The sequence below is a fragment of the Sceloporus occidentalis genome, unplaced genomic scaffold (assembly GCF_023333645.1).
Source record: "Sceloporus occidentalis isolate IW3139 unplaced genomic scaffold, rSceOcc1.0.p SCAF_114, whole genome shotgun sequence".
In the NCBI taxonomy this organism is placed as follows: Eukaryota; Metazoa; Chordata; class Lepidosauria; order Squamata; family Phrynosomatidae; genus Sceloporus; species Sceloporus occidentalis.
Genome location: NW_028317094.1, coordinates 1788212 through 1815553, shown reverse-complemented (window position 1 = coordinate 1815553; position 27342 = coordinate 1788212). Strand labels below are relative to the sequence as shown.

General features: G+C 43.5%; 1 protein-coding gene across 1 annotated transcript in view; it reads left to right on the top strand.

Annotated features, from left to right (window-relative positions):
- Positions 1-18328, top strand: part of LOC149282463 (uncharacterized) — a 164139-nt gene extending 145811 nt beyond the window's left edge. Inside the window, exons 2-4 of the mRNA XM_089498214.1 lie at positions 13898-14064; positions 14913-15033; positions 17347-18328. Coding sequence (XP_089354340.1) covers positions 13990-14064; positions 14913-15033; positions 17347-17996 — 846 coding nt within the window. The 5' untranslated portion in view covers positions 13898-13989 and the 3' untranslated portion in view covers positions 17997-18328. The remainder of the gene's footprint in view (positions 1-13897; positions 14065-14912; positions 15034-17346) is intronic.
- Positions 18329-27342: the final 9014 nt, after the last annotated feature.

Below are 27342 nucleotides of genomic sequence, written 5' to 3'. Positions count from 1 at the left end.
CTATGCTCAAACCACTAGGCCACACTGGGTCCTACAAAATGGCCATCGTTTCACTGGGCCATTGTATGTCATGGACTTGGCCCAGCTTCCTCATCCATGGAGGTCATTTTAGAAGCCCCCTTCTCCTCCATTTACAGGCCCAACTCCTTCTGCATACCCTCCAACTCTCCCACTTTGGCAGGGACCCTCCCCTGGTTCATCCTCTGCCCTCCCACCTTTTCAGCTCCTCTTCAAAGGCCACAGTTTCCTCCTCCTGCTGCCATTTCTCCCCTTCTTTTGAGCTCACTGCCATTGTTGCAAACTGAGTCCAAAGGGCGAAAGGAGTCTGCCCTCCATGAAGACAGCCAAGGAGAAAGGAGAAGAGGGGCCCTTCAGAGGCTCAGGCAAAAGCAAACAGCTGCAGCCTCTCCTAGTTTGCCTCTCCTTCTTCAGAAAGAACCTTGAAGTCTTGATCATATTCTGAGGTTCCTTGGTCCCAGCCTCCCTTTGATTCTCTTGGATCCCTCTCCAAAATCTCATGGCCCCACAGAGACTCCCAAGAGAGGAGAGGAGGCCTGGCAGCCGGAGAAGAGGGGAGGAGGAGGGGGGCTTCCTTGCTTCAAGCCCCCAAAGCTGCCTCCCTACAGAAGACCCTCCAGACCCCCATCCTTGGCTCCAAAATGGGGGCTCTTCCCTTCAGACATCCGTCTCACAGAGGAACCAAATTTGGGGGTCCCCCATCGCCATCTTGAGGCACCCACCTTCCCTGTTCTGCCAAGGAAACCCAGAAGGAGCCCTTCTTCTTCCTAAGCAGCCAACGGTCAAAGCCACCAGCCTTCTAGAACCCTATTCAGGCTCCAAGCCAACCGCCAGCTTTTCCCAGAATTCCACGCTCTCCCTCCTCCCAGCGGAGGAGACCGGGAGACGAAGCAATGGGTGCAAACGACAGGAAAAGAGAGTTTATTGTCTTAAACTTGTAATTCCAGTTGTCCCTTTATGAGGGAGAATGGCATATTATTATTATTATTATTATTGTCAACAAGAATTATGATAATCAGTTTCTTGTTCCCAAAACCACAGAGCCTTGTGCAATCTGAAAGACTGTGTTTATCACACGGAGGTTTTTGCAGCTCTATGCAGCTCAGATCCAAAGCCACTGCGGGTCCAATGATGCAAATTCACACGACAACGTGAGTGTTATCACAGGCGATTCCTTTCTATGGGGGCTCCTTCTGTGGGGCTATTGCAGTGATTCCAAAGTGACCCCTCATTTTGGTGAAATCGGTAACAAGCGAATGCACAGAAATCGCTCCCGATTCCACTCCGAATTGTTCTGGTGTGGAATACAGCTTTGCTTCTGCTCTGTTTCACCACCGCAAACCCCCCTGGTTGCAAATTTCCCATGATGCAGCGCTGCAAAACCCCCCCCCCATTTCCTTCTGGTGGCCCTTTTGCTTTCAGGGCAACCGAGGGGGGGAATAGGCAGCCAATGGGAGCGGTGGAAGGTCCAGTTAAAGGGAAGGAGGACATGCCCCCTCAGGAATGGGAGCCAATGGGAAAATCACATTAGTCCCTATAGAACGATGTTATCAATAAAGAACATTCCTAATACAACGCCGCCCTCTTGTGGATACTCAGGGCACTGCAGGCTCTTTGGCTTCTTACCAACTTCTATCCTTGAGCGCCATCTGGTGGCCACTCTTGATAATTCACTAATAGCAGTTAACCAAATTAAACAGTATATAACACAAAAACATGAAACAAGCTAGAAAAAGAAACTGTTACATGGATTTGCAATTGGTTGACTGGCCAAACCGAAAGGGTGCTCAACAATGACTCCTTTTCATCCTGGAGAGAAGTGACCAGTGGGGTGTCCAGTGGGGTTCTGTCCTGGGCTGAGCGCTATTCACCATCTTTATCAATGATTTGGTTGACAGAATTTGGGACATACTTATTAAATTTGCAGATGACACTAAATTAGGAGGAGTAGCTAATACGCTAGAGAACAGGATCAAAATTCAATATGACCTGAATAGACTAGAAAGCTGGGCCATAGCGAACAAAATTAAATTCCTTATGGAGATATGTAAGGTACTGCATTAAGGGCAGAAAAATGAAAGGCAGAGATATAGGATGTGGACACCTGGATGAATGAAAGTACGTGTGAAAGTGATCTGGGAGTCCAAGGTAGACCACAAGTTGAACATGTGTTAAGAGTGCGCTGCGGCAGCTAACAAGGCCAATGCGATTTTAGGCTGCATCAATAGAAGTATAGTGTCTAGATCAAGGGAAGTAATAGTGCCACTCTATTCTGCTTTGGTCACCGGGAATATTATGGGCACCACAATTCAAAAAGAACATTGAGAAACTGGAGCATGTCCAAAGGAGGGCAACTAAAATGGTGAAGAGTTTGGAAACCAAATATCACAATGGGACAGTCTCATTGCTTCAGGCAAGGAGCATCAGCTGCCCTTGGTTCACCTCTGACATCTTCCTCCTCCGCATCTTTAACTTGGGCACCATCCACTGCATAAGGTCCTTTAATTCCTTTATGTCTTCTTCCATTCGATAAACGTCTTCCTGGGGTTCTTCTGTGCTGGGGCAGCTATGAAGGGACTCCCCCACTGCCAGGTCCCAGGCTGTCTCTCTGCCCCCCGACGGCCTTCCTGTCCCCAGTCTGGGGCTAGAAACCTAAATCCTCCAGTGGTGGGCTGGATGGTGTGAGCTTCATAAGGTTTCCCAGTCTTGGGCTTGGCCCTAGTTCCTCTGAAGAAGGCACCTGCTCCTCCACCACCGGGATCTCCAAAACCACCGGGTTCTCCATGAACTCTTCTTGTTCCTGGGTCTCCATTGGAGCTAAAACTGTGAGACTTTGCAAACAGTGAGATCTGGAGTCAGTCCTCTGCTCAAAAAATAAAACACATTTGAAACAAAAGAAGCTTTATTGATAAATCCAGGCAGAAACATCCATTAACACCTTTTTGCAAAGTCTGAAGTCCAAAGGACCTTGCTCAACCCCTCCCTAAGCCAGCCCCCAATTCCCAAGCTAAAGCAACACAAGCGGAGGTTGCATAGATACCAAGGTTGTCTATACTTCCCTTCCCTTCTCCCAGACAGCCTCACCTTGAAGAGCGGTCTTCCCAAACCTGCTTCACTCCTCCTTGATAACCAGTCTACAGCTGCAACCCCAGCCCCTCTCCAAACGCCCTCCTTCATCTGAAAGCCACTCCATCTGTCCTTCTATCATTTTCCATTACGTACTTTCTATAACCCATCACTCTACACTGCCTACTATGAATTACAACTATAACTCCTACTTTAATAACCAAACCCTAATATGTTTACCCTTTATGACAGAACCCTTATACACTAGTTCTGACACGCAATGGACCTTTCTCAATCCTTCAGGCATGGAGCACCAGTCTGAAGTGACAATTCTCCCATCTCAATCCTTCAGGTAACTAACATCAGCCTGAAGTTGTAATGGGCCAGTCTTAATCCTGTAGGTAAAGAGCACCACCTTGAAGTCACAATAGGACCGTCTCAATTCTTTAGGCAAAGAACTTGAGGCTGAGATCACAATGGGCCAGTCTCAGTGTTTCAGGCAAGCAGCATCAGTCTCAGGTTGCAATGGTCACATCTCAAACCTTCAGGCAAGCAGCATTAGCCTAAATTCACAATGGTCCCATCTCATTGCGGCAGGCAAGGAGCACCAGCCTAAAGTGACAATATGTCATGAATCCCTTTATTCATGCATTTATTCATTTAGGGATTCAAGCCATAAAGGTTATTGGTTTAGGTTTAGAGTAGAATTAAGATAGATTGGATTTATGCTGGGTTACAATAATATGTTTTAATATGTGCTTTAATAGAAGATACTAGAAAGAGGTAGAGAGATCATGCTAAAGAATGTTAACATTAGCTGGACAACGCTATTTACAATGTTGGAAAAACTGGAGGTTGGGGCACAATTCCAGAAATGGATCCAGGAAATATATAAGAAACAAAAGGTGAATTTAATAATAAATAACAGTAAATCTGAAGAATTTGAAATAAAACGGGGAATGAGACAAGGTTGTCCCCTATCCCCATTGTTATTCATCTTTGTATTAGAAATGTTAAACAATAGAGTTAGGTTGGAAGAACAAATTCAAGGCTTAAAAATTAAGAAAACTGAATTTAAAATGAGGTTATTCGCCGACGACGTGGTTTATACCCTGGAAAACCCCTGTAACAGTATTCAAGCTTTAATCAACCTAGTACAAGAATTTGAAAAAGCTTCTGGGCTTAAGGTGAACAAGGACAAAACCAATATGCTGATGAAAAATATGGACGATGCGGCTATTAAGAATTTGGAAGAACTTTCGGGATTCAGAATAGGAAAAAAAGTGAAATATCTGGGAATAACTATATCTAACAGGAACACAGACTTATTCCATAACAACTATGAGGAAACGTGGAGGAACATTAAACAAGACCTTGTTAAATGGGGGAATATTCAGCTATCTCTTTTGGGGAAGATAGCAGTCATTCAGATGAATGTGCTTCCTAAAATTTTGTTTATGTTTCAGACTATTCTGATTTTGCATTCCTTTAAACCTTTGGATATGTGGCAAAATGATATAATGAAATTTGTCTGGAACAAAAAGAAGGCCAGAATTGGAAAGAAAATAATGTGTGATGAGAAAGGTAGAGGGAGCCTGGGACGCCCAAATTTGAAAATCTGTTATTTTGCATCTACATTATTCTGGTTAATAGATTGGATTCTGTTAGAAAATGAGTATATACTGAATTTAGAAGGAGACGGACTAAGATTTGGGCTTCACGGCTATCTGTTTTATAATAAAGATAAAATCCACAGAGAATGTAAACATCATATTATAATTGGATCAATGCTGAAGGTGTGGGATAAATTAAAACCGAGACTGTGTAATCAAATTATTCACAGTTGTTCTCCACACGAAGCCTTTTTTGGGAGGGAAGGTATACCAAAGAAAAACATGGCTAAGATACGCAGATTTAATTAATGTAACACAGAATCTGACAGAATTCAAAACAGTGGAAGAGTTACAAAGTTCGGGCATTGCATGTCATTGGTATTTGTACATGCAATTGAAAGAAAGATGGAAAATTGATCAGTTACAGCCAGGCATATGTAACAAGAGAACTGAATGGGAAGAGATAATGGGGAAAGGAAAGAAGAATGATAAAATGATTTTGAGCTGGGATACGGAGGAAGAGGTAATTAGACGTAGCATGATCCTATGGGCACAGAATGTGGGTCACAAATTAGCATATAAAAAGGGGAGAACATTTGGACCAAAGATCTTAAGTATACCAGTCATCAGAATTTAAAGGAGAACATATATAAAATGACATATAGATGGCATCTCTCTCCACAAAGAATCTCCTTGATGTTTAAAGGCAGGCAGCAAACCAGAGTGTTGGAAGTGTCTGGAAGTAATAGGGTCTTACTACCATGTGTGGTGGACATGCACTGCGGCAAAACAATATTGGCTAAAGGTGCATAATATTATAACTAGAGAACTAAATGTTCAAATCTCTTTTCTTCCTGAAACACACTTGCTAGGTATGGTTGATTCAGAATTGCAGAAACAACATGGTAAATTAATCTTCTATCTTCTTACATGTGCCAGAATTTCATATGCTACATTTTGGAAATCTGACCAGACCCCATCCATGGAAAAGTGGTTAATGAAAGTATTCGAAATGGCAGAAATGGATAAGATGACCTGTTGGATGAGGGGGAAAAATGAAGAATCTATCAAAAAAGAATGGGAACCTTTTTACAAATTTATAGAAAGAAAATGGGAAAATATTGTGGTTTTGAGATAATTACGTAATATGACATTCAGTAAGCAGTGAGCAATAGTAATTTGATAGTTTCAGAAATCAGATTTCAATGTGAATTTAGGTTTCCAATTTATAAATGAATACACAGCAATGAAATTGAGGGTATGCTCTTTATAACTAAGTTGAAGTTCGCCTACACAATTCTCCTTATATGAAGTAATTTTATAGGGTAAAAGGAGGAGGGAGAGAGGAGGAGGAAGGAAAAAAACCAAGGGGAAAAAAAACAGGCTAAAATGATAGAAAATCCACTCCGAAAAAATTGATCAAACAATTTGTGAACTCTGTGAAGAAAACAATTGAGTATTAAATTGAGTGTATGCTGTTCACATTTACTAGTAATATGTTCATATAGATTTACTCACTTAAGGTAAATTACAGGGTAAAAGACTGTTCAAAAACAATACAATAAGAAATTCATTGTTGAAATGGGATTGAACTAATTGTGCACTTTGTGAAGGAAACATCTGAATAACATGTAAGATAAAGACAATGTAAAATTGATAGACTGTATAGGGATTCAGACAGCTGGAAGGTACAGTATATGTTAAGTGTTTTTTTATTAGTGTTAAATGTTTAATGATGAGGTTGAGTGGGGTATATATTGTCTAGGTAAATGTATATTTTATGTGTTATTATTGTATAATGTATTTGGTTCTATGTTTTTGTTATCTCATGCTTGTCAAAAACTTTGAAAACATTAATAAAAAAAAGAATGTGCTTCTTTGCTAGGATTGGAATGTGTGGGAATCACCCTTCGAACAGAGGCTTGAGTTTAAAAGGCTGATCTCTGGAAAAGGAGGGGGAACCTAGAGAGTTATTGGTATTTTTATATAATAATAATAATAATAATAATAATAATAATTTATTTTATTTATATACCGCTATTCCAGAGATCATAGCTGTGAACAGCAAGTAAGCTAATTTGCAAGTAAGCTAACTAGCCCCCAACAGTCTGGGTACTCATTTTAGCTCCCTCCTCGGAAGGATGCAAGCCTGAGTTGAGCTTGGGCCCTTTTGCTGGTCTTGAACTCGCAACCTTGTGGTTTTGAGTGAATGGCTGCAGTACAGGCATTTAACCACTGCGCCACCAGGGATATTTTTATATTGCATTATGTTGCTATGGGTTTATGCTTATTATATTTTCATACGGTCTCATATTATGTGGAGATTGATAGGGTATTATATTATACATAACTATATATATTGTTAAGCCATAATGTTAATGAAAACTGTTGTGTGTCTGAGTTCTGTGGTCCAAGGCCACAGGTTCAGTGGTTGAGAAAAGGCACATGAGAGCTTAATTGCTTTTAGAAAAGCTGCCAGAATCCCAGATGGGAGGACACTGCGCAGAAAAGGGCAGGAGAACGCTGTGCGGGAAAGGGCTAGCCACTTAATTAGCTTTATTGGTAAATGGAGTGGGGTGGATTCATATGGTTATAAAAGGGATATGTTGATACTTTCTTTCATTCCTGACAAAAATGTCACTTCTATTACATGTATCTTCTTCTTCTTCAATAAAAGCTGTTCCTTTTTCAAAGTACTGCCTTTTGTGTTGCAAGAGGGGCTGCAATTAGGACCCTGACAGATATCTATCTCCCCTTCCATTCACCTTGCTATCCCAAAAGGGCTGGAGAACATACCAAACCAACCAGAGAACCCTCCCCTGCTCTTGTGTCATGCCAGGTCAGTCAAAAATACAACGCAGATAGTCCATAGTCCTGGATGAAGAGGCTGACCTGGCTTGTTTCACAGAGACCTGGCTGGGTGAAGATAGCCACCTGGGTTCGGGCCTTACCATCCGGATTCTCTGTCAGTGAGCAGGTAAGAGGAGTGCCTTTGGTCCATAAAGACAATCTTGCCTTGAGCAGGATACCTATCCATATGATGGACCACATTGAATGTATTTACCTCAGCTTAAAGACTAGAGAAAGTCTGGGGGATCTGTTGGTTTACCGTCCTCCCCGTTCCTTAACAGACTCCCTAGCCAAGCTGACACAACTGGCCTCTGAGCTGCTGCAGGAGTCGCCTAGGCTTTTGGCATCTCTCCTCTGAATAATAATAATGAATGTCTTGGGGCAGTAATGGGCTGGATGAGGAAAAACAGACTGAAACTGAATCCAGGTAAAACGGAGGTGCTGATTGTTGGAGGTCCTAATCCAGGTATGGAGGTTTGCCAACTGGTCCTGGAAGCGGTTGCATTTCCCCTAAAGGACTATGTTTGCAATTTGGGGTGTTCCTGAATCTGTCACTCCAGATGTCAGCTCAGATAAGTACGACAGCAAGGAGTGACTGTTATCAGCTTTGGTTGATACGCCAACTGCGCCTCTTCCTGGAACCTGAGGACATGAAAAGTATGATGCATGCGCTGATAACCTCATGCCTTGACTTCCGCAATGAGATCTACATAGGGCTATCCTTGCACTTAGTCTGGAAACTTCAACTAATCCAAAATATGGCAGCCAGAGTGGTCACTGGAATATCTAGAGGTGTCCATATCACACCTATAATGGCTGCTCATTAATTTCCTGGGACAGTACAAGGTCTTGGTTATAACCTTTAAAGCCCTCCATGGCTTGGGTCCAGCTTACTTATGGGATCGCCTTCTCCCATACAATCTGCCCCACACTTTGAGGTCGTCTAGTAAAAACTTACTGCAGCCAGCAATAACAAGGCTCTCTGCAGTTACACAAAGGACCTTCTCCCAAGTTATGGAACAGCCTCCAGAAGAGATCCGATATATCACCAGTCTTTAAGGCTTTAAAAAGCTCATCAAGACATATCTCTTTCCAGATTAGCATTCCAGCAATCTCTTATTAATTGAATTGTTCAGCAACTGCTCTAACTGCTTCTGCCCTATTTTTAATCATTGTTTTAATAATTGTTTAAGAACTAATTATATTTTATTGTGGATGGGAGGAATTGGGAGGGTTTGGGACACAACAATGACAAGTTGTTATTGTGTTTTACCAGTGCTTTTACTGTTAACCGCTTTGATCTGTTTTTAGAAGCCTTTAGAAGCCTTTGAGGCACCCTTGTCACGTGTGAGGGTTGCCTGGTAGGCGGAGTGCCCACACATATGGCAACCCTTGCAAGTGATGAGGGTGCCGCAGCTGCAGCGCACCCACCAGACGCGGCGCATAACGGTGATGTTGCAGATGGGCCACCTCCAAACGGGGCGGTTCAACTGCAACGTACCCATGCCATCGTGGGCTCTTTGGGGTGGCAGAAGTGCACCGCCAAAAGGAGCCGCTTCCGTGTGCTCCTTTTTTGCTCCGCAACAGCGCTGCTCAATTTGGTTGTTGCGGCGCTTCTGCAGAGGAAAGAGTGGCGCCGGGGATGCGCCTCTTTCTGGCGGCCTGTACCCCGCCTTAGTATGTTTCACAAGTTCTGTTGCTTGTAAATATTTGTATTTGTCAAGTCTCTTAATAGTATCTGTGTTATTGTTGTTGGTCCTATGTGTTTTTTCTTTTCTTTTAGCACCAAAGTTTTAAAAAATATAGTGTCCTGAAATCTAGAAAGCATATCCAGGAGAAGGTGTTTTGGCCACACTGTAAACAATAACATCCAAAATGTACAAAACAATGATGCCTTTCTCCTGTTTGATTTTTAACACTTTTGATCATAGAATCATAGAATCGCAGAGTTGGAAGAGACCGCAAGGGCCATCCAGTCCAACCCCATTCTGCCATGCAGGAACTTTCAATCAAAGAATCCCCGACAGATGGCCATCCAGCCTCTGCTTAAAGACCTCCAAGGAGGAAGACTCACCAAAATCTCTGAGGGAGTGTGTTCCACTGTCGAACAGCTCTTACTGTCAGGAAGTTCCTCCTAATGTTGAGCTGGAATCTCTTTTCCTGTAGCTTGTATCCATTGCTCCGGGTCCGAGTCTCTGGAGCAGCAGAAAACAAGCTTGCTCCCTCCTCAATATGACATCCCTTCAAGTATTTAAACAGGGCTATCATATCACCTCTTAACTTTCTCTTCCCCAGGCTAAACATCCCCAGCTCCCTAAGGCGTTGCTCATAGGGTCTCATGGTTTCCAGACCCTTCACCATTTTAGTTGCCCTCCTGATAAAAATCTGATAAAGAAGACCCTCTATTTTTTCATGATGATGATGAGGAGGACGATGATGGACGTCTCTATCTAGAGATTTCTTTACCCATGGATTGAACCATCCAAAGCTTGAAAACATAGAAACACAATATAAATTCCAAGAGCAACTCTTGTTTTTGCCATTTTATATAATAGACATTGCTTTTGTTGTTGTTATTATTGCGTGTCTCCAAGTCGTTTTGAATTTATGGTGACCCTAAGGCAGACCTATCACAGGGTTTCCTTGGCAAATGTCTTCAGAATAGTTTTCCCATTGCCTTTCCCTGAGGCTGAGAGAGTGTGACTTGCCCCCCAATGGGCTTCCATGGCAGAGCTTTGATTCCAAATCTGAACTCCAGAGTCATAGTTCAGCTATGCTCAAACCACTATGCCACACTAGCTCCTATATTATGGACACCATTTCACTGGGCCATTTCATTTCATGGACTTAGCCCAGCTTTCTCATCCATGGAGGTCATTTTGCAAGCCCCCTTCTCCTCCTCCATTTCCAGGCCCAGCTCCTTCTGAATGCCCTCCAACTCTCCCAGTTTGGCAGGGCCCCTCCCCTGGTTCATCCTCTGCCTCCCACCTTTTCAGCTGCTCTTCCAATGCCACAGTTTCCTCCTCCTCCTGCCATTTCTCCCCTTCTCTTGAGCTCACTGCCATTGCTGCAAACTGAGTCCAAAGGGCAAAAGGACTCTGCCCTCCATGAAGACAGCCAAGGAGAAAGGAGAAGAGGGGCCCTCCCCAGAGGCTCAGGCAAAAGCAAACAGCTGCAGTCTCTCCTAGGTTGCCTCTCCTTCCTCAGAAAGAACCTTGCAATCTTGATCATATTCTGAGGTTCCTTGGTCTCAGCCTCCCTTTCGGATTCCCCTCCAAAATCTCATGGCCCCACAGAGACTCCCAAGAAAGGAGAGGACTAGACACACAGAGACACACTTCCTTCCTTTTGGCCCAAGGAGCCAGGCCTCCTTCTCTCTCTGGAGCCTCAGGGAGAGAAGCGATACCTCTGTTCAACTGGGGCCTCAGAGAAGGTTCTGGAACATTCTCCATAGTCACAAACAGCACAAAATGGCCCCCAGAACACAAAATGGCTGCCTCTGCCTGAGCGCTTGGCAGTTGGCAGTTGGAGGCCTTCAGAGGAGAGAGAGAGATGGAGGGGAAGAGAGGAAGGGGGTCCTGGAGGGAGGGGGCCTTGGGAGATATTGTCAGAACCTGTTATTGAGATCAGTTATAATGCTGTATATATTCAGTTCCTATATAATCACTTCATGTATGTTTTGAGATATCTGACCTATATTGTTCTGTTAGCTAAGATGTTGGGGGGGTGGGGGGGTGGAGGGTATATGGGAAGAATATTAAAGTGGTGTTAGTTTCTATGTGGGGCTCCATTAACTGCTTTGGGGTGTTGTTTTAGACAACTAGCTGGCAATGTTGCAAATGTCTTGAGTGAGGATGGGTTGTGATGGGGACCTGGCTAAGTGTGTCTGGGGTGGGGAACTAGCAGGGGGAGAAAGGAGGGGGCTTTTTGTATGTACAACGCTGTGTAAATTTACAGAGCTTTATAAATAAAGGTTAATAATAATAATAATAATAATTTTAAAAGTGTACATTTTTCTCTGAAGCCTCAGACTCTGCAAAAAAGTGTTACAGATCACTACTGCAATGCTCTTACAATAGACTTTCTACTTTTGGTATACGTTTGGATGTGGATCATTGATCAGAGGATTCCAACCCTCACAGATATAGAGCCTTCCTGAGATATTCGGTGTTCGCTTCCTAACAAAGGGGTTTTTGGCCTCATAAAGGATTTGGGTCAAAAGAGGAGGGGTCTCTAATAGGAGGGCCACTAAGACGACGATTGTCCCCCAAACTACGCCAAAAGTAGCTCCTTTGGGAGGTTTTAAAATCAAGTGAATGTACATGAACTGAAAAGATATAACCTTACAACTGATCTTAATAACAGGTTCTGACACTTAGTGAGACATCAGAGAGTAGTAGTAGCCTTTCCTCTTGCCAATGGGGTTTACAGTGCATTCCCTGGACTGGATCTCCCAGCATCCAAAGGGGCAGAGAGAGGAGGGTCCTGCCCTGCATAGGGCTGCCACTTCATGGGTCTTAGGTTCTGGGAATGTGTGCCTTTGGCCAGTGTCCGTGTGGCTGGGGCTCCAGAGTCCCTCAGGCCCTTCTGCCTTCTTCCATATTAACTGCAGGAGGAGCCTGTGAGGGTGGGGCAGGGGGCGGGGTCTTCCAGCTCCTTTGCCCTCATTGGCCAGACTGAAGAAGGGGCGGAGCTTCTGCCTCTATTTAGCTCTGTGCGTGGAAGAGAGAGTGAGGAGTAGAGAGTGAGAAGGGGACAGAGAGAAAGAGAAAGAGAAAGAGAAAGAGAAGGAAAGGAAAGGAAAGGAAAGGAAAGGAAAGGAAAGAAAAGAAAAGAGATAAAGACAAGGTGGGAAGGAAGGAGGGGAGAGGAGAGGAGAGGAAAGGAGAGGGGAGGGACAAGGCCTGGAAGAGGTAGGCTTCACTGCTGTGCTGAGGCCTCCAACTGCCAAGTGCTAAGGTGGAGGTGGCCATTTTGTGTCTTGGTGGCCATTTTGTGTGCTGCTTGTGACTGTGGGGAATAAAGTTCTGGAACCTTCTCTGAGGCCTCAGTTGAAGATAGGCCTCTCTTTCTCTCCAGAGGCTCCAGAGTCAGAAGGAGGCCAGGCTCCAAGGGCCAAAAGGAAGGAAGTGTGTCCCTTTGTGTGTCTTTTGTGTCTCTTTCCTGAGAGGGTTTTCTTATTACACAGCTCTGCTCCTTCTGGGGAACATGGGTTTTAAAAGGGATCAGAAATGGGGAGAATAGTTTTAATACAAGCCTTATTCTTCTTATTCTTCACAAACATTGGACTTTGGCTTCTAAGAGGAGGCTTGCCACCAAAACTAGCCCAAAAGTAGCTCCTTTGGGAGGTTTTAAAAGTCTCTCCAGTTTCCTTATTAATAGACTTTCAGGGAAGAAGGAAGGAGGCAGACCAGACCATCTCATATTATTAGCAAATAAACATAGAAACAAACAAGAACAACAAAAATAAGGATTAGACAGAAAAGCACACTACTTATTTCTTTTAAAGGAAAACCGTTATTAAGAAGGTGAAAACAAGACTTGGGTGCTTCTGCCCTTTTACAACCGACTCAGGCTGTATCTGCAATGCAGAAATAATCCAGTTCGAAACCACTTTAACTCTCCTGGCTCCATCCTGTGGAATCCTGGGATTTCTAGTCTGTTGTGACACCAGAGCTCTCTGGCAGAGAAGGCTAAGTGTCCCAAAGGAAAAAGCCCAGGATTCCATAGCACTGAGCAGTTAAAGTCGTGTCAAAGTATCTTATTTCTGCAGTGTGGACGCAGCCTTCTTAGGAAAGGGGCTGATGATGGGGGAAAGCACTGGGGACCTCTGGAGGTTTCAGCAGATGATTTATTTATTTATGTATTTATGATGCCCTCATTTCACATCTATCTACAGGGACATAACCAGGGCCCTCTCCAATTCCCCATCCCCGAATCACCCACCACTCTAATAAGGCATGGAGTATCTGTTGTGTAGGGGATCTGCAGTGAATCTATGCTAGGTCCAGGGGGCTTGGTTTGAAGCAGAGGGAGGAAGGGGATGCCCACCTCTGCATTGGCCCAAAGGAGGCATATGTCACTTGCGTGTGTCACCAGGAGGATGCTGTTATCTTTATTCCACATTATTTCCTGTTCTAGATCAGAGTCTGATTTGCAAATACCGTATTGTTTTTATCCATTAGAAAGAGCTTTCTTAATTGTCTGTCAAAGAACCATGAAAGATCATAACCCTGATAATTAGGATCTTCTCATGTCTTTATTCTATAACCAGTTCTATTTATTTGGATTAATTCTTTATAGGAGATCCAATTTGCGTCCTTTTATGAATCTCTGGGCTCTTCTCTCAGGAACTTCATCTCGGCCCCCTTGGACACAGTTTTGGGGCACCTTTTGCTGGAAGTGACCCAAGTGCAAGACCACCAGGACCCCTGCCCACCTGATGGCCGACACAGAGGCCAAACGGAGGGAGTTGGGCTCCAAGACAAAGAGGATGCAAACCTACAAGAACTCCTTGGTGAGTCGAGGTTCTTGACTATTAGTTCCATCTGTGTCACTGCTGGGCCAGTTCATGAAAGCAAGCGGAGAACATACTCTCCCTATTTAGCAGAGACAGTCCTGGTTAATCCTCTATCAGGACTGTCACTTTTTCAGGGGCTTTTAAAAATGTCCCGGTTGCTCTCTCCTCTTCCCACTTTCCCCCTTCTCAGCTCACTTCAATTCCTGAGTGTCATTCAGTTTGCACCCCATCAACTCAAAAGTGGGGAGAGGAGATGAAAGAAGGAGACAGGATATGGCCCTTCCCAGGAGAGTGAGGCAAAAGTAAACTGCTGTGCCCTTCCTAGCTTGTGTGATCTTTCTCATAATCAACTTTGGCCATCTTCACCGCCTTCTGGGTTCCTTGTCCACATGTGCCCTGCTTTTCCAATCTGTCAAATATTGGGCGCTATGGGAGAACATCTCTGGATCTAAATATGGGGTGGGTACAGTGGCCCTCAAGCCCACAGTGCTCCCCAGAAATGTTTTTTAATAATGACATTTGGTTCTAAAATGTGGCAAGAAATGTCTAAATGCACTATAATTCTTTGGTGGCCAAATTTACTGTATGTGTTGGGATAGTGAGTATCATAATCCATCGTCTATATCCCATCTATGGCCTAAATTATGTTGTTTATTATATTGTATATTATATTGAAAGGATTCAAGACAAACTGAAAGGCAGGAGTTTGTTTTTCTTGCTGACAGAATTTAAAGTTTATTTCCTGTACTGAATTGTGAAGTGATGAAATAATATTTGGATGCACCATGTGTTTTCCTCCCCTTTTGCCTAATCACTCTCTGGATGAGGGCTATTTTCTGTTGCAGGTGACCTTTGCGGATGTGGCTGTATATTTTACCGAGGACGAATGGAAACTCTTGACGAAGAAGCAGAGACTTATGTACAATTATATAATGATGGAGACTTATGAGAATGTGGCCTCAGTGGGTAAGGAACCAGAATCCACTAGCATTATAGAATCATAGAGTTGGAATAGACCACAAGGGCCATACAGTTCAACCCACTTCTGCCATGCAGGAATACACATTCCAAGCCCCATCCAGCCTCTGTTTAAAGGCCTCCAAAGAAGAGGACTGCACCAAACTCTAAGGGAGTATATTCCACTGTGGAAGAGCTCTTACTGTCCCAAAGTTCCTCCTAATGTTCAGGTGGAACCTCTTTCCCTGTGGCTCGCATCCATTGTGGTGTCTCCTTTTCTCTGTAGCAGCAGAAAGCAAGCTTGCTCCGTCTTCAATACAACCCTTTCCAATATTTAAACATGGATATCATATCCACTCTTAAATTTCTTTTCTCCAGGGTAAACATACCCAGCTCTCTAAGCTGCTCCTCATAGGACTTGATGGTTTCCAGATCCTTCACCATTTTGGTTGCCCTCATCTGGGCATGTTCTAACTGAATTGTGGAGCTCAGAATTATTCCAAGTGAGGATTATTCCAAGTGAGGCCTGACCAAAGCAGAATAGAGTGGCACTATTACTTCCCTTGATCTAGAAACTATACTCGTATTAATGCAGCCTAGAATCACATTGGCCTTTAGGAGTCCTAGATCCCTTTCAAGCGCAGTTTAATTGTGATAGCAACATCCTGTAGAATATCTGAATTTGTAGTTTAGTGAGGCACTATTGGAGAGACAACAAAGGAGAGGAGCCTTCGGGATTGGGAGACAGCCATGAACTTGACATATTTTAAGAACTGGTTTGAGAGAACTTCTGAGAATTGGCTCAAATCCTTGTTTGTAGATATTTTTAGGGGTTCCATTTACCAATTATGAGTAAAATCTATGAAGGGAGGAAAGGGGGACACAAACCTGCTTGTCTTCTAATGTTTCTTTTCCTACCTGAGCTTGCTTAGTTCCTTGGTTGATTCCAGAGGCCCTTTGTTACCCAAAATGCTGGAGTCTGGGAAGGATACTCCCAAGTGCTACGCTTTTAGGGGAATGGGGTACTCAGCTGAAAGTAGACATATAGTTTGGTTGGGGCAAAAGCAACCTTGGGATTCAGTTCAACTATACCAGGCCCGGAAGCACAGAGAACTCCAAAGGCTTTTGAAATAGGTTTTTATGTTTTATTTAGGGGAAAAGCAATATATACACATATACACGCATATAAAGATATAGGTGTTCACACACACACACGCAAAGACTAGTAACAAAGGTGGGAGTGGTGAACAGTGTGAACCTTTGCTAATGGTAAAACTTGACCTAGGTGGATTTTGATTGGAATTGTTCAGGGTCCAGAATGGTGAGAGAAGTCAGTAAGTTCCATGGCAAGTGGGGTTGGTGAGTGCATTGAGGTGCTTAGCCATGTAAACCGACAGACTCTCTGTCTGTAATTGGACTGACGTCGAAGAACGGCCAGTCAGGGCAGATATTTATACTGTAATTGTTTCTTGGGGTCAGAAACCGAGTGTTCAAAAAGGTTTATATCAATTTAGAAAGATTCCTGGGGGAGAGAATGGTTTGAATCCAAATTAAATTCAATGGGTGCTTGGTGGAAATATCTCAGACAAAAAGGATTAGCACACTGGCTCTTGGTCCTTCTTGGCTCTGAATTCCTATTGTGCTCACAAGCCAATATACAGCATAATCTGAGGGTGACACTCCTAGATGCAGCTCAAGAATAACATAGCAGAGTATGGAAACAAATATCCAGATATAGATATTGGCAATTCACTGACCACTTTTCAATTAAAAATAAATCAGAAACACAATTGGTTTCATACAAATAATAATACAAATATTTGCAAGCTCTCCTCTCTGACTTCCATCAACTTCACCATCTCTTGTACACACAACTCCAATCTAATCCACACCAAACAGCTGTATACTGTATTGTTTGTGAGTCATCTCCTAGTGCCAAACACCATGGAGGGACCCCTGCAGTTAGCTTTTGACTCAGGACTCTATGGCACTCTCACAGGATATTATGCCACCTGTCAATCAAAGTATTTTTGCACGTTTTTAATGGAATATTTTTTCCAACAGTACTTTGACTATCTGCTTCCACTGATTCCCTCAAGGCAGTCCCCATACGGTCTCTTCTTTGGTAGCTCCGATGAGTAAGGATACAATCATTATATGGATTTGGGGGCATCCAGAACAGGGTCATGCCCAGGTCACTCACACCAACTTTATTAATCTAATTTGAAATAGGCAGGGGTGAACGTGGGGCTAAATCTTGGGGTAACATCTTCCTCTCTTAATGCTGAGATTAGTCTTGTCTGTCATTTTCCTTGTTTACAGAATCACTTGTCAGTCATGAGAGAATCCACACAAGAAAGAAGTCACATAAATGTCAGCATTGTGGGGGAAAATTTGCTTACAAGTCAATCTTAGTCATGCATCAGAGACTCCACACGGGAGAGAAGCCATACAAATGCCAGCATTGTGGGAAATGTTTTTCTACAAAGTCACACCTAGTGAGACGTCAGAGAGTCCACACTGGAGAGAAGCCACACACATGCCAGCGTTGTGGGAAATCTTTTTCTTCAAAGTCATACCTATTGGCACATCAGAGAGCCCACACAGGAGAGAAGCCATACAAATGCCAGCATTGTGCGAAATCTTTTTATTTGAAGTCAATCCTAGGGTCACATCAAAGAGTCCACACAGGAGAGAAGCCATACAAATGCCAGCATTGTGGGAAATGTTTTTCTACAAAGGCACACCTAGTGACACATCAGAGAGTCCACACAGGAGCGAAGCCATACAAATGCCAGCATTGTGGGAAATGTTTCTCTCAGAAGTCAAACCTAGTGAGGCATCAGAGAGTCCACACAAGAGAGAAGCCATACAAATGCCAGCATTGTGGGAAAGGTTTTTATTTGAAGTCAATCCTAGTGTCACATCAGAGAGGCCACACAGGAGAGAAGCCACACAAATCCCAACAGTGAACTAACATTATTATTGTCAATAATGAATACAAAAAAAATATATTTTCAATCCAGTGGTGCTAAGAAAAGACCCTTGTGATTTTGTTTGTAAGCTTTGTCTGTCGATATGTCTGTTTGTGTTTTAAAGTTGTATTTTGTTATTTTTAGGTTTTAATTGCTAATAGTATAGTTAATTTCTTTAGTTTGTAAATTTGGTTGGGGATTGTGGGTCGAAGTATAGGTTAGGTAGATGGGGGCTGGGATTTGTTAGAGCTGTCTAGAATAGTTATGGAATTATAGCTTTGCAATGTGTTAGATGTTGGCTGAAGAAAGTTGGGGGCAGGTATTGACAGAAAGGGCTAGTTTGTGGGAATGGCAAAGGGGGCCTTGTTTCCTGTGGGGCATAGACTGTGGGAACTGGAGGTGGGGGCTCGGTTTGGAAGAGGGGGGAGTTTTAGGTGTTGGGGTTTTAATATATTCTTTGGATTCGGGAGGTAGTTCTAGTTTAAACACTGAATTCCTTCTATGTATTTTCAATAAAGTTCTTTGCTATTTCAACACACTGGACTCTTTGATGCACAGAAGTTCTGAATTTGCCCAAAATTGACCCTTTCTTCTCTCCTTAGTCCTCAGCTCCATTCCCAGCCATAAGAACAGCAGAGGAAAATACATACACACAGAGACTAACTAGAGCCTTCATTTCCTGCCTTTCCCTCCTGAGTCCAGCTCTGCATCTTGGGCTCCAAGATGTGGTCCATCTTACGGATAGGTATCCTGGCCAAAGCAAGATTGTCTTCATGGACCAAAGCGACGTCCTCTTACCTGCTCACTGACAGAGAACCCGGCTGGGAAGGCCTGATCCCAGGTGGCTGAGCTATCATCACCCAGCCAGGTCTCCGTGAAACAAGCCAGGTTAGCCTCTTCGTCCAGTAGGAGATCATAGACTATGTGCGTTGTATTTTGGACTGACCTGGAGTTACACAAGAGCAGGGGAAGGTTCTGTGGTTGGTTTGGTATGCTCTCCAGCCCTTTTGGGATAGCAGGGTGAATGGAAGGGGAGATAGATATTTGTCAGGGTCCTAATTGCAGCCCCTCTTGCAACACAAAAAGCAGTACTTTGAAAAAGGAACAGCTTGTATTGAAGAAGATACATGTAATAGAAGTGACTTTTTTATGTCAGGAATGAAAGAAAGTATAAACATATCATTTTTATAACCATATCAATTTACCCCACCCAATTAGGCTATAAAGATAATTAATTGGATAGCCCTTTCTTGCGCAGTGTCCTCCCATCTGGGATTGTGGCAGCGTTTCTAAAAACAATTAAGCTCTCATGTGCCTTCTCACAATCACTGCACCTTGGGCCTTGGACCACAGAACTCAGCCACACAACAATTTTCATTAACATTATGGCTTAACTATATATATGTATATGTATGTGTGTGTGTGTGTGTGTGTGTGTGTATATATATATATATATATAGAAACCCCATCAATCCCAATCTAATATGATACCATATGAAAATATAATAGACCCATAACAACATAATACAATATAAAAATACCAATAACTCTCTATGTTCCTCCTCCTTTTACAGAGCAGTCTTTTAAACTCAATCCTCTGTTAGAAGGATAATTCCCACACATTCCAATGCTAGCAAACAATCACATTCTTTAGCCATGATCTCCCTACCTCTTTCTAGTATCTTCTATTAAAGCACATATTAAAACATATTATTTTAACCCACCATAAATCCTATCTATCTTAACTCTATTCTAAACCTAAACCTATAACTCTTATGGCATGAATCCCTAAATGAATAAATGCATGAATAAAGATATTCATGACATATTGTGACTTCAGGCTGGTGCTCCTTACCTGAATGAGACTGGCCCATTGCAACCTCAGGCTGATGCTTCTTGCCTGAAAATTGAGTCTGGCCCATTGCAACCTCAGGCTGATTCTCGTTGCCTGAGAGATTGAGACTGGCCCATTGTGACTTCAGTCTGATGCTCCTTGGATGAAGGATTGTGACTTCAGGGTGGTGCTCTTTACCTGAAGGATTGAGACTGGCCCATTGCAACCTCAGGCTGATGCTCCTTTCCTGAAGGATTGAAACTGGACCATTGTGATCTCAGCCTGAGGTTCCTTGCCTGAAGAATTGAGATGATACTATTGTGACTTCAGGATGGAGCTCTTTACCTGAAAGATTCAGACTGGTCCAATTTGAACTCAGGCTCATTATGACTTCACGCTGATGCTCCTTGCCTGAAAAACTGAGACTGGCCCATTGCAACCTCAGGCTGATGCTCCTTGCCTGAAAGATTGAGTTGGGAGAATTGTGACTTCAGACTGGTGCTGTATACCTGAAGTATTGGGACTGGCCCATTGCGTGTCAGAAACAGTGTATAAGGGTTCTGTCATAAAGAGTAAAAATATTAGGGTTTGGTTATTAAAGTAGGAGTTATGGTTGTAGTTCATAGTAGGTAGTGTAGAATCTTTGCCAGTTGAAGCAACCAATGAATTAAGCCTTCCCTATTCCAATAAGCTACTGCTCTTCCATATGAGCTGGATATTAGTGCAGAGTCCTTTCCTCTTGAGTTGCCCCTCCCCCCCCCCCCCCCCAAAATGGAAAAGAGGCACAATCGTCACCTTCCTGAAAATGATCCCAGAAAACTGGAAGTTCAATGCCAAGCCCTGATGTACAGCCCCCCTGTTACCCATGCTGCTTTATATAAATTTTGGAATCAATGATAACCCTTGGATGACCCCTGGCCAGACTCCAAGCCTGTCCGCCATTACTGGCAAAGCGAGAGGACATGTACACCTCCCCTGAGGGGAGCAGCCACATTAACATCTTAGAAGGTCTGGGAAGTCGCATGAAGGGATTATCTTAAGCAAGGAAGAGTAAAAAGGTTTGCCTTCCCTGAAGCTATCACCCCCTCCTCAAGTCTGTTGTCCGAACAACTTAAGTCATTGATACTATCAGATTCAGACATCCAGGTGAAAAGAAAACAATTAAACACCTTTGTTTCGGCCAAGCCAGCCTCTTTGCCTCAGGCGAGATTTCGCCTATAAAAAGTCCCAACTTTTGCTGCTCAGCGCGCCATCCCAAAGGTCTACTTACTCCACGTCAGTTAGACCTCTGTTCTGGTAGCCGGCATTTCTGCTCAAACCCAGGTTGCGGAGCAGACTTGTCCCACTGTCCCACATCCCATTCGCTTCCCGGAGGAAGACTACATCTTGGTGAGTATACCATTAGCAAAGCCTAAAACATCTTTTCCATATTTCCAACCTACCTTCCTGAGCCTTGAATGTGTGTGTGTGTGTGTGTGTGTGCATTGAGTGTGTTCCCCCTTGTTTTCAATAGAGTAAACATTTAGTTATTGCAATCTGTCTCAGCTTCAGTTATTGGGATACCCTGGTCTCTTGGTATAAATATCGGGAGGGTGATCCTGGGAGGGACCGTCGTAGCAGGCCCCCTCTTGCAATATTTGAGCTAATAACAACAATAATAAAATTCCCCTAACGGACCCTTGGCTACACCCCTACTGCTCCATGTAAAAAGGACAAGGAAAAACACATGTTACAGTAGAAGATCCCAAATAAAACCTGATCCTTTCTAGCCCAGGTTTAGATCCTGGGGACAGAGAGGGAAATCTGAGTTTGACTCGGGAGTCAGTGCATGTTGTGTGTGTCGATATAGGGCTAGATAGGAGACAGAAATTCATCTTCAGCATCCTTTCTCATAGTCACAACCAGTTGAATTGTAGCAACACCTCATTTATGCTAAAAGTGACGCTTCCGTAATTGACACTGTCCTTCAGATTCTCAGTGAAGAATACAGGATGCTCAAAATAGGGCAGAGGTTTATTTGAATGTTTCTGTAAGGACAAGATACTTTCAGACCAAGAACTTTGTAGCAGAAGTAGCATAAATGATGATTATAATAGAGCTTTACAAAATACAGTAGCCCTCCCAATTCACGGGGGATCCATTCCGGACCCCTCACGAAAATGATGACTCTCACATACTCGAGTCCCATAGAAAATAATGGGCTGCACACCCATGGCACTGGGAGGGGAGGCGTATGCAGGAGCACGCCGTTTTATTAATGGTCACCTGTCCTCCCACGAGGAGTGAGGTTGCGGATACCAAGTCCTCAAAAAGGGAGTGACAACTGTACAACAAAATGTGTGAAGGCTGCTTCTCCAAAGAAAAAAAAATTCCTATTTAGTTTTTGTTAATTAAGTCTTATCAAATAATAAACTTATAAACCATCAAAAACGTACTTTCAACTGCTCATATTTCTACACTTTCTCTCTAGTGGATACCTCTAAAGGTATAAATTCTGAGAAAAAAATGCTTTCCAAAGCCTTACATTACTATGCTTCTCTCCTGTGTGAATGCTATGGTGGCGAGAAAGGTTGGTACCTAAAGTAAAAGGCTTGCCATACTCCTGGCATTTGTATGGCTTCTCCCCTGTGTGGACTCTCTGATGCCTCAAAAGGGTTGACTTCTGAACAAAGCATTTCCCACACTGCTGACATTTGTGTGTTTTTCTCCACTGTGGACTTTCTGATGCCTGAAAAGCTTTGACTTAAAAGCAAAGCATTTCGCACACTGCTGGCATTTGTTTGATTTCTCCTCAGTTTCGATTCTCTGACGAGTTTCAAGTTCTTCTATAAAGAAGGGCAAAGACAGAGAAGAGTCATATCAGCATTAAGAGAGGAGAGACGCCTGGGATCTACTATGGAGCTAAGCAAAGGTCATCTAGGCAAAAAAACTGGAGAGATAAAGTAGTTTCTGTGTCCCCTTTCCTTCATATTAGTCACAGTTGCTAAATGGAACTCCTTAAAAAGTTGGAAAACAAGGACTTGAGCTGGTTCACACCAATTACTTGAACCAGTTGAACCAGTAAAATTTGGATTCTTCCATAAATGTTGATGTATAATTGGATTCTTCCATAAATGTTGATGTATAATTGGATTCTTCCATATTTGTTGTTGGAGAGATATGGAAGAATCCAAACTGAATGTAATTATATAGTTTATAGAAAGTGGTAGTGGTCTTATATATTTGGAAAAAAGGGTTGAGTGAAGTTAGTGCAACTGGATGGTGGGAAGGTTAATTCATTGAGTTTGTGGAGCTGGCTAACGGAAGGGTTAATTCCTGGAGTGAACATAATGTGGAGGGAAAGGAATGGGAACCATAGCAAGCACCCAAGCCTCACTTGCCCACATGCCCCCTCCTCACCCCCCACCCCCCGATGCGAAAGCTGAGAAGGTGAAAGGGTTGGTTTGAGTTAATTTTAATGTATGTTAACTTGGTGAGATTGCTTGACTGGGTTTATTGGGACCTTGTTTGGTTTAATTTAAGGTTTCAAAATGGTGGGAGCAGATGGGAATTATCTCACTGTCTCTTGGTCTCTCAGGCCTTATATCTCCTTCTCACGGAAGCTTCCAGAAGAACCTTTATCTTGCTCTCTGATTGGTCAAGAGAGCCTTCCATAGCAGTGATGTCATTCTGCGTTTGCATAAGCCTCCCATTACTGCCTGAAGAAGACCTCCATTGACCGGAGCCCTGTTATTACAACAACAACAACACCTCTTTTCCTTGGAAGAGATTCACAACTATACCTTGTTTCCCGGCTGGGAAGAATAGGAGAGTTCCAGAGGTTCGCATTTCCACTAAGATTAGGAGCTCCCAAATTCCCATGGAAAAGGTTTCCTAAGGCATGTGCCAGGACAGAGCGGGGAACGGGGGGCACCTCATGGGCGAATGGCCCTTTGTCAGCTGAAGTTGGGGCTGAGGGTCCCTAAGAAGAGGAAGTGCCCAGGCTCCCAGAATCTCCTCTGAACCTCCAGGAAAGCAAGGCTCAGGGAAGGGACTGAGAACCTCTTGGACCAAACCTTGAGGGCACTTACCCAAAAGCTGGCCAGGATTGGTTTCAGGGACTGGCATTTTCCTCTCAGAGGACCATCAGGATCTCAAAGACCATTCCTCATTTTGGATTTTGAGTTTTGACTGTGCTGCCCTCAGTGGAGACTTGCTTACTCCTAAGGTGCCATGGAGGTGAGCATGGAACGTACAGGGAAGATGGCTTTTGCAATCTTTTCCACCATTGAGCTTACCTTATGTTGTCTTCAAGCCTGTCAAAAGAGAGCAGGAAGGTAACCGGGGGGAGAAAGCAAAGTCCCACATTTGCTCCCATAAGCTCCCCCTGAAGCTTTTCCCAGCATGCCCTAGTCCTCAGTCTCCCTCCCAGGCTCCAATGTTTCCTAGAGAGATGGAAACCTTCAAGGGAGAGTCCTTGGGGGTCAAGCCAAGCTCTCCTCTGCTTCCCCAAGGCCTCCTTCTCCATCCACTGCTGGTCTTTGGAAGGAAGACCTAGAATGCTCTTGGGAAAGTTACTTTTGGAGGGACAGGGACTCCCAAAACCTCCCAGTGTGGCTCTAACATTAAGTTTGTCAAATCTCTCCAATGAACTGGGCCAGGTCTTAGGCCAGGAGTGGGGATCCTGGGGCACTCGCTCCGTATCCCCATTAAGAAAAAGACTGAATTTTCATGACTGGTGCTATGTTTCATACTCTTGGGATGGACAGCCAGGAAAACAGAATGCTTGAAAGAATCCAAAGGTTTATTGGATGGAGATTGAAGTGCAAGATGCCTTAAAATCATATGTTTTGAATCAAAGACAGCATCAATGGGGGCTCTGATAGTTTTACAGGATAGAAACTTCCTCCAAACAAAAAGTATTTCGCACTTCCACTTTCTCTCCATTCTGGAAATGCTGATGCCTCAAAGGCTGGATCCTAAGCAAAATGAGAGATAAGGTTTGAACTGCAATTCAGAGGTCAAGGTTTGTATGTGGTTTTTGATACAATTTACTATTTTCAAGGTCCAACTATATAGATGATTTAATTTTTTAAAAAAAATTGTGATAATTTTAATGCCTTTGCATTGTTTTAAATTTGTACTGTATTAAATGTATTGTTAGCCACCTGAGTCCCTATATTGGGAGAAAGGATGGATGTATATAAATAAAATAAATAAACTGGAGATCTTTTGAAGATCCATGGGTTTCTTGGTGTAAATAGCCCTCCACCAATAGAGACACAGACTGAAGAAGTCTGTCCAGAATTGCTAGGAATCATTTTTGGCACCTGGGTTGTATCTCCATTGCTCAAACCTAGCACTTTGACACCATGAAACTTCCAGGACTTTGTCCAACAGAATCCTGGGATTTCATCTTTCAGGTACTTAGAATTATATAGCAACTCTCATGAAGGACTGCACTGGGGCTCTCTACCAAGCATCCAGTTCTAAGCACCCCATTCCCAGGTTTCTGTAGGATGGATCCACAGCCGGTAACATGGTACCAAACTGGTACAATTGAATAATATGTATAGGCCTTTGGTTGCCTACTTTCTGGTGTCCCTCCATCTCTCTTATAGGGTTGTGAATTCAGGTCCTGAGGGCCTCTAGCGATTTCATTCAGCCTAATGCATAAATTACTAACCACAGTCGCTCACAGTTTGTCATTCAAATCTACTCAATATACTTTCCTGTATAGAAATGAAGAGAGAAATTTTTAAAGGTCTGTTCCCAGATCAAGGGGAAATGAGAGCATTATTCTTTCTCACTTGCTTGGAGAGACAGGATAAGAAGCGTGAAGTTGAAGGCTTTCATGACCGGCTTCCATAGCTTTTTGTGGGTTTTTCGGGCTATGTGGTCATGTTCTAGAAGAGTTTCTTCTGATGTTCATCATCAGAGATGCCAGCCACAGATGCTGACGAAACGTCAGGAAGAAACTCTTCTAGAACATGGCCACATAGCCCAAAAAATCCACAAAAACCTAAGGATAAAAAGCATTTAATTTAGCCTCCTTCTTTCTAGCCAGATGGCGAATGCAGAGTATAGTAATGAGCCCTTGTACCACCACAACTGAGAGAAAGCAAGAAACCAAACCAATCCATAGACCCCTGCAATTTTTCTAGTTGAAGAAACCAATGAATTAATCCTTGCAAACATGGAATCCATGTTGCATCAAAACATTCTCTGGCTTCCTAGGATCCAGGGGTTACTCTGGAATGTGGAGGTGGTCCTAGTTCTGTGGGGTCTCTTGGTTGCAAGATGGATCGATCCAATCCCTCTAGATTATTTTCTCTTAGGATGGGTCTACACTATAGAAATACAGTGGGCCCTTGGCATCCACTGAGGTTTGGTTTCCAGAATACCTTGTGCATACCAAAATCCATGGATGCTCAAGTCCCACTAAATGCAATGGCATAATCAATTGGTGTAGTTTAGGTCAAGTGTCTTCTTATGGCTGATCAGGAAGGGCCACCATTTATGCGCCTGTCTTCTTCCTTTTTGTGTATTACAGATCAGTCGCCAAACACACAGCCAGCCGAGGGTTCAACCCAAACATCTCAGAGCAATTCCTCAGTGGTGATGGTCATGCCAAGAGCAAACGGAGGGCAAGCTCCTTGGAGCATTAGTGCAACTTCACCTCCATCACTGAGTGCCACTTCTGTCCAGGTTGAGTCCGTTCCGCCGAACCCTGAAGAAGCCTTTAGTTCTAACTATGTGCCTCAACCTCAGCAGCAAGGAGCATTCGGGCTTCATTTTCCTACCCAAGCTGCACCTTATCTTTCCCTCCAGTTCAGAGGGAGAAGAAGCCGGCTTCCCAGGCCTATGCTTAGGATGTTTCCCTATGAAAAGCTTCCAATAGTTGGACGTGTCATGGAGCAGTTGTATGTTTCCCACCTGCATCCCGTACCCAGACTCCAGCCGATACTGATCCAACTTCCGAGGCACTTTCCAGTTCAGCCAGCCCCGTTCCAGGACAAGACAGGCCTCTTTTTTTACTCCCAGGCAACTTTGGCCCCCATTCCCCTCACAGAGGGAAATCCCAATTTGCAGGCGTTCCCGGACAACAGCGTTGTTTCCCTTCTGGAAGAAGCAAAAGCCAACCTTGTCCAGAACCCTCCTGCAACCAGTGGACCTTCTGCAGCCTCACCATCAAAAACCATGAATGTGGAAGACTCTGAAGGTAGATGCCTCTCTTTCTGGAACATATAGATTAGGCCTGGGAGATATGGGCTGGTCCGGGGGGTGCTTTCCTTCTGCTGACACCTTCTAAGAGCCAGATGATTGATTGATTGATTGTACTTATATCCTGCCTTTCTCCCCAAATGGGATCCAAGGTGGCTTAGAATAATTTTTAAAAGTACCCAACTAAAACATTAATCTACAAAAGTTAAAAAAGGAATTACAGTATATACTCATGCATAAGTCTAGAAATTTTAGTTAAATAAATGACCCCAAAAATCTGAGTCGCCTTATTCACAGATCAAAGTA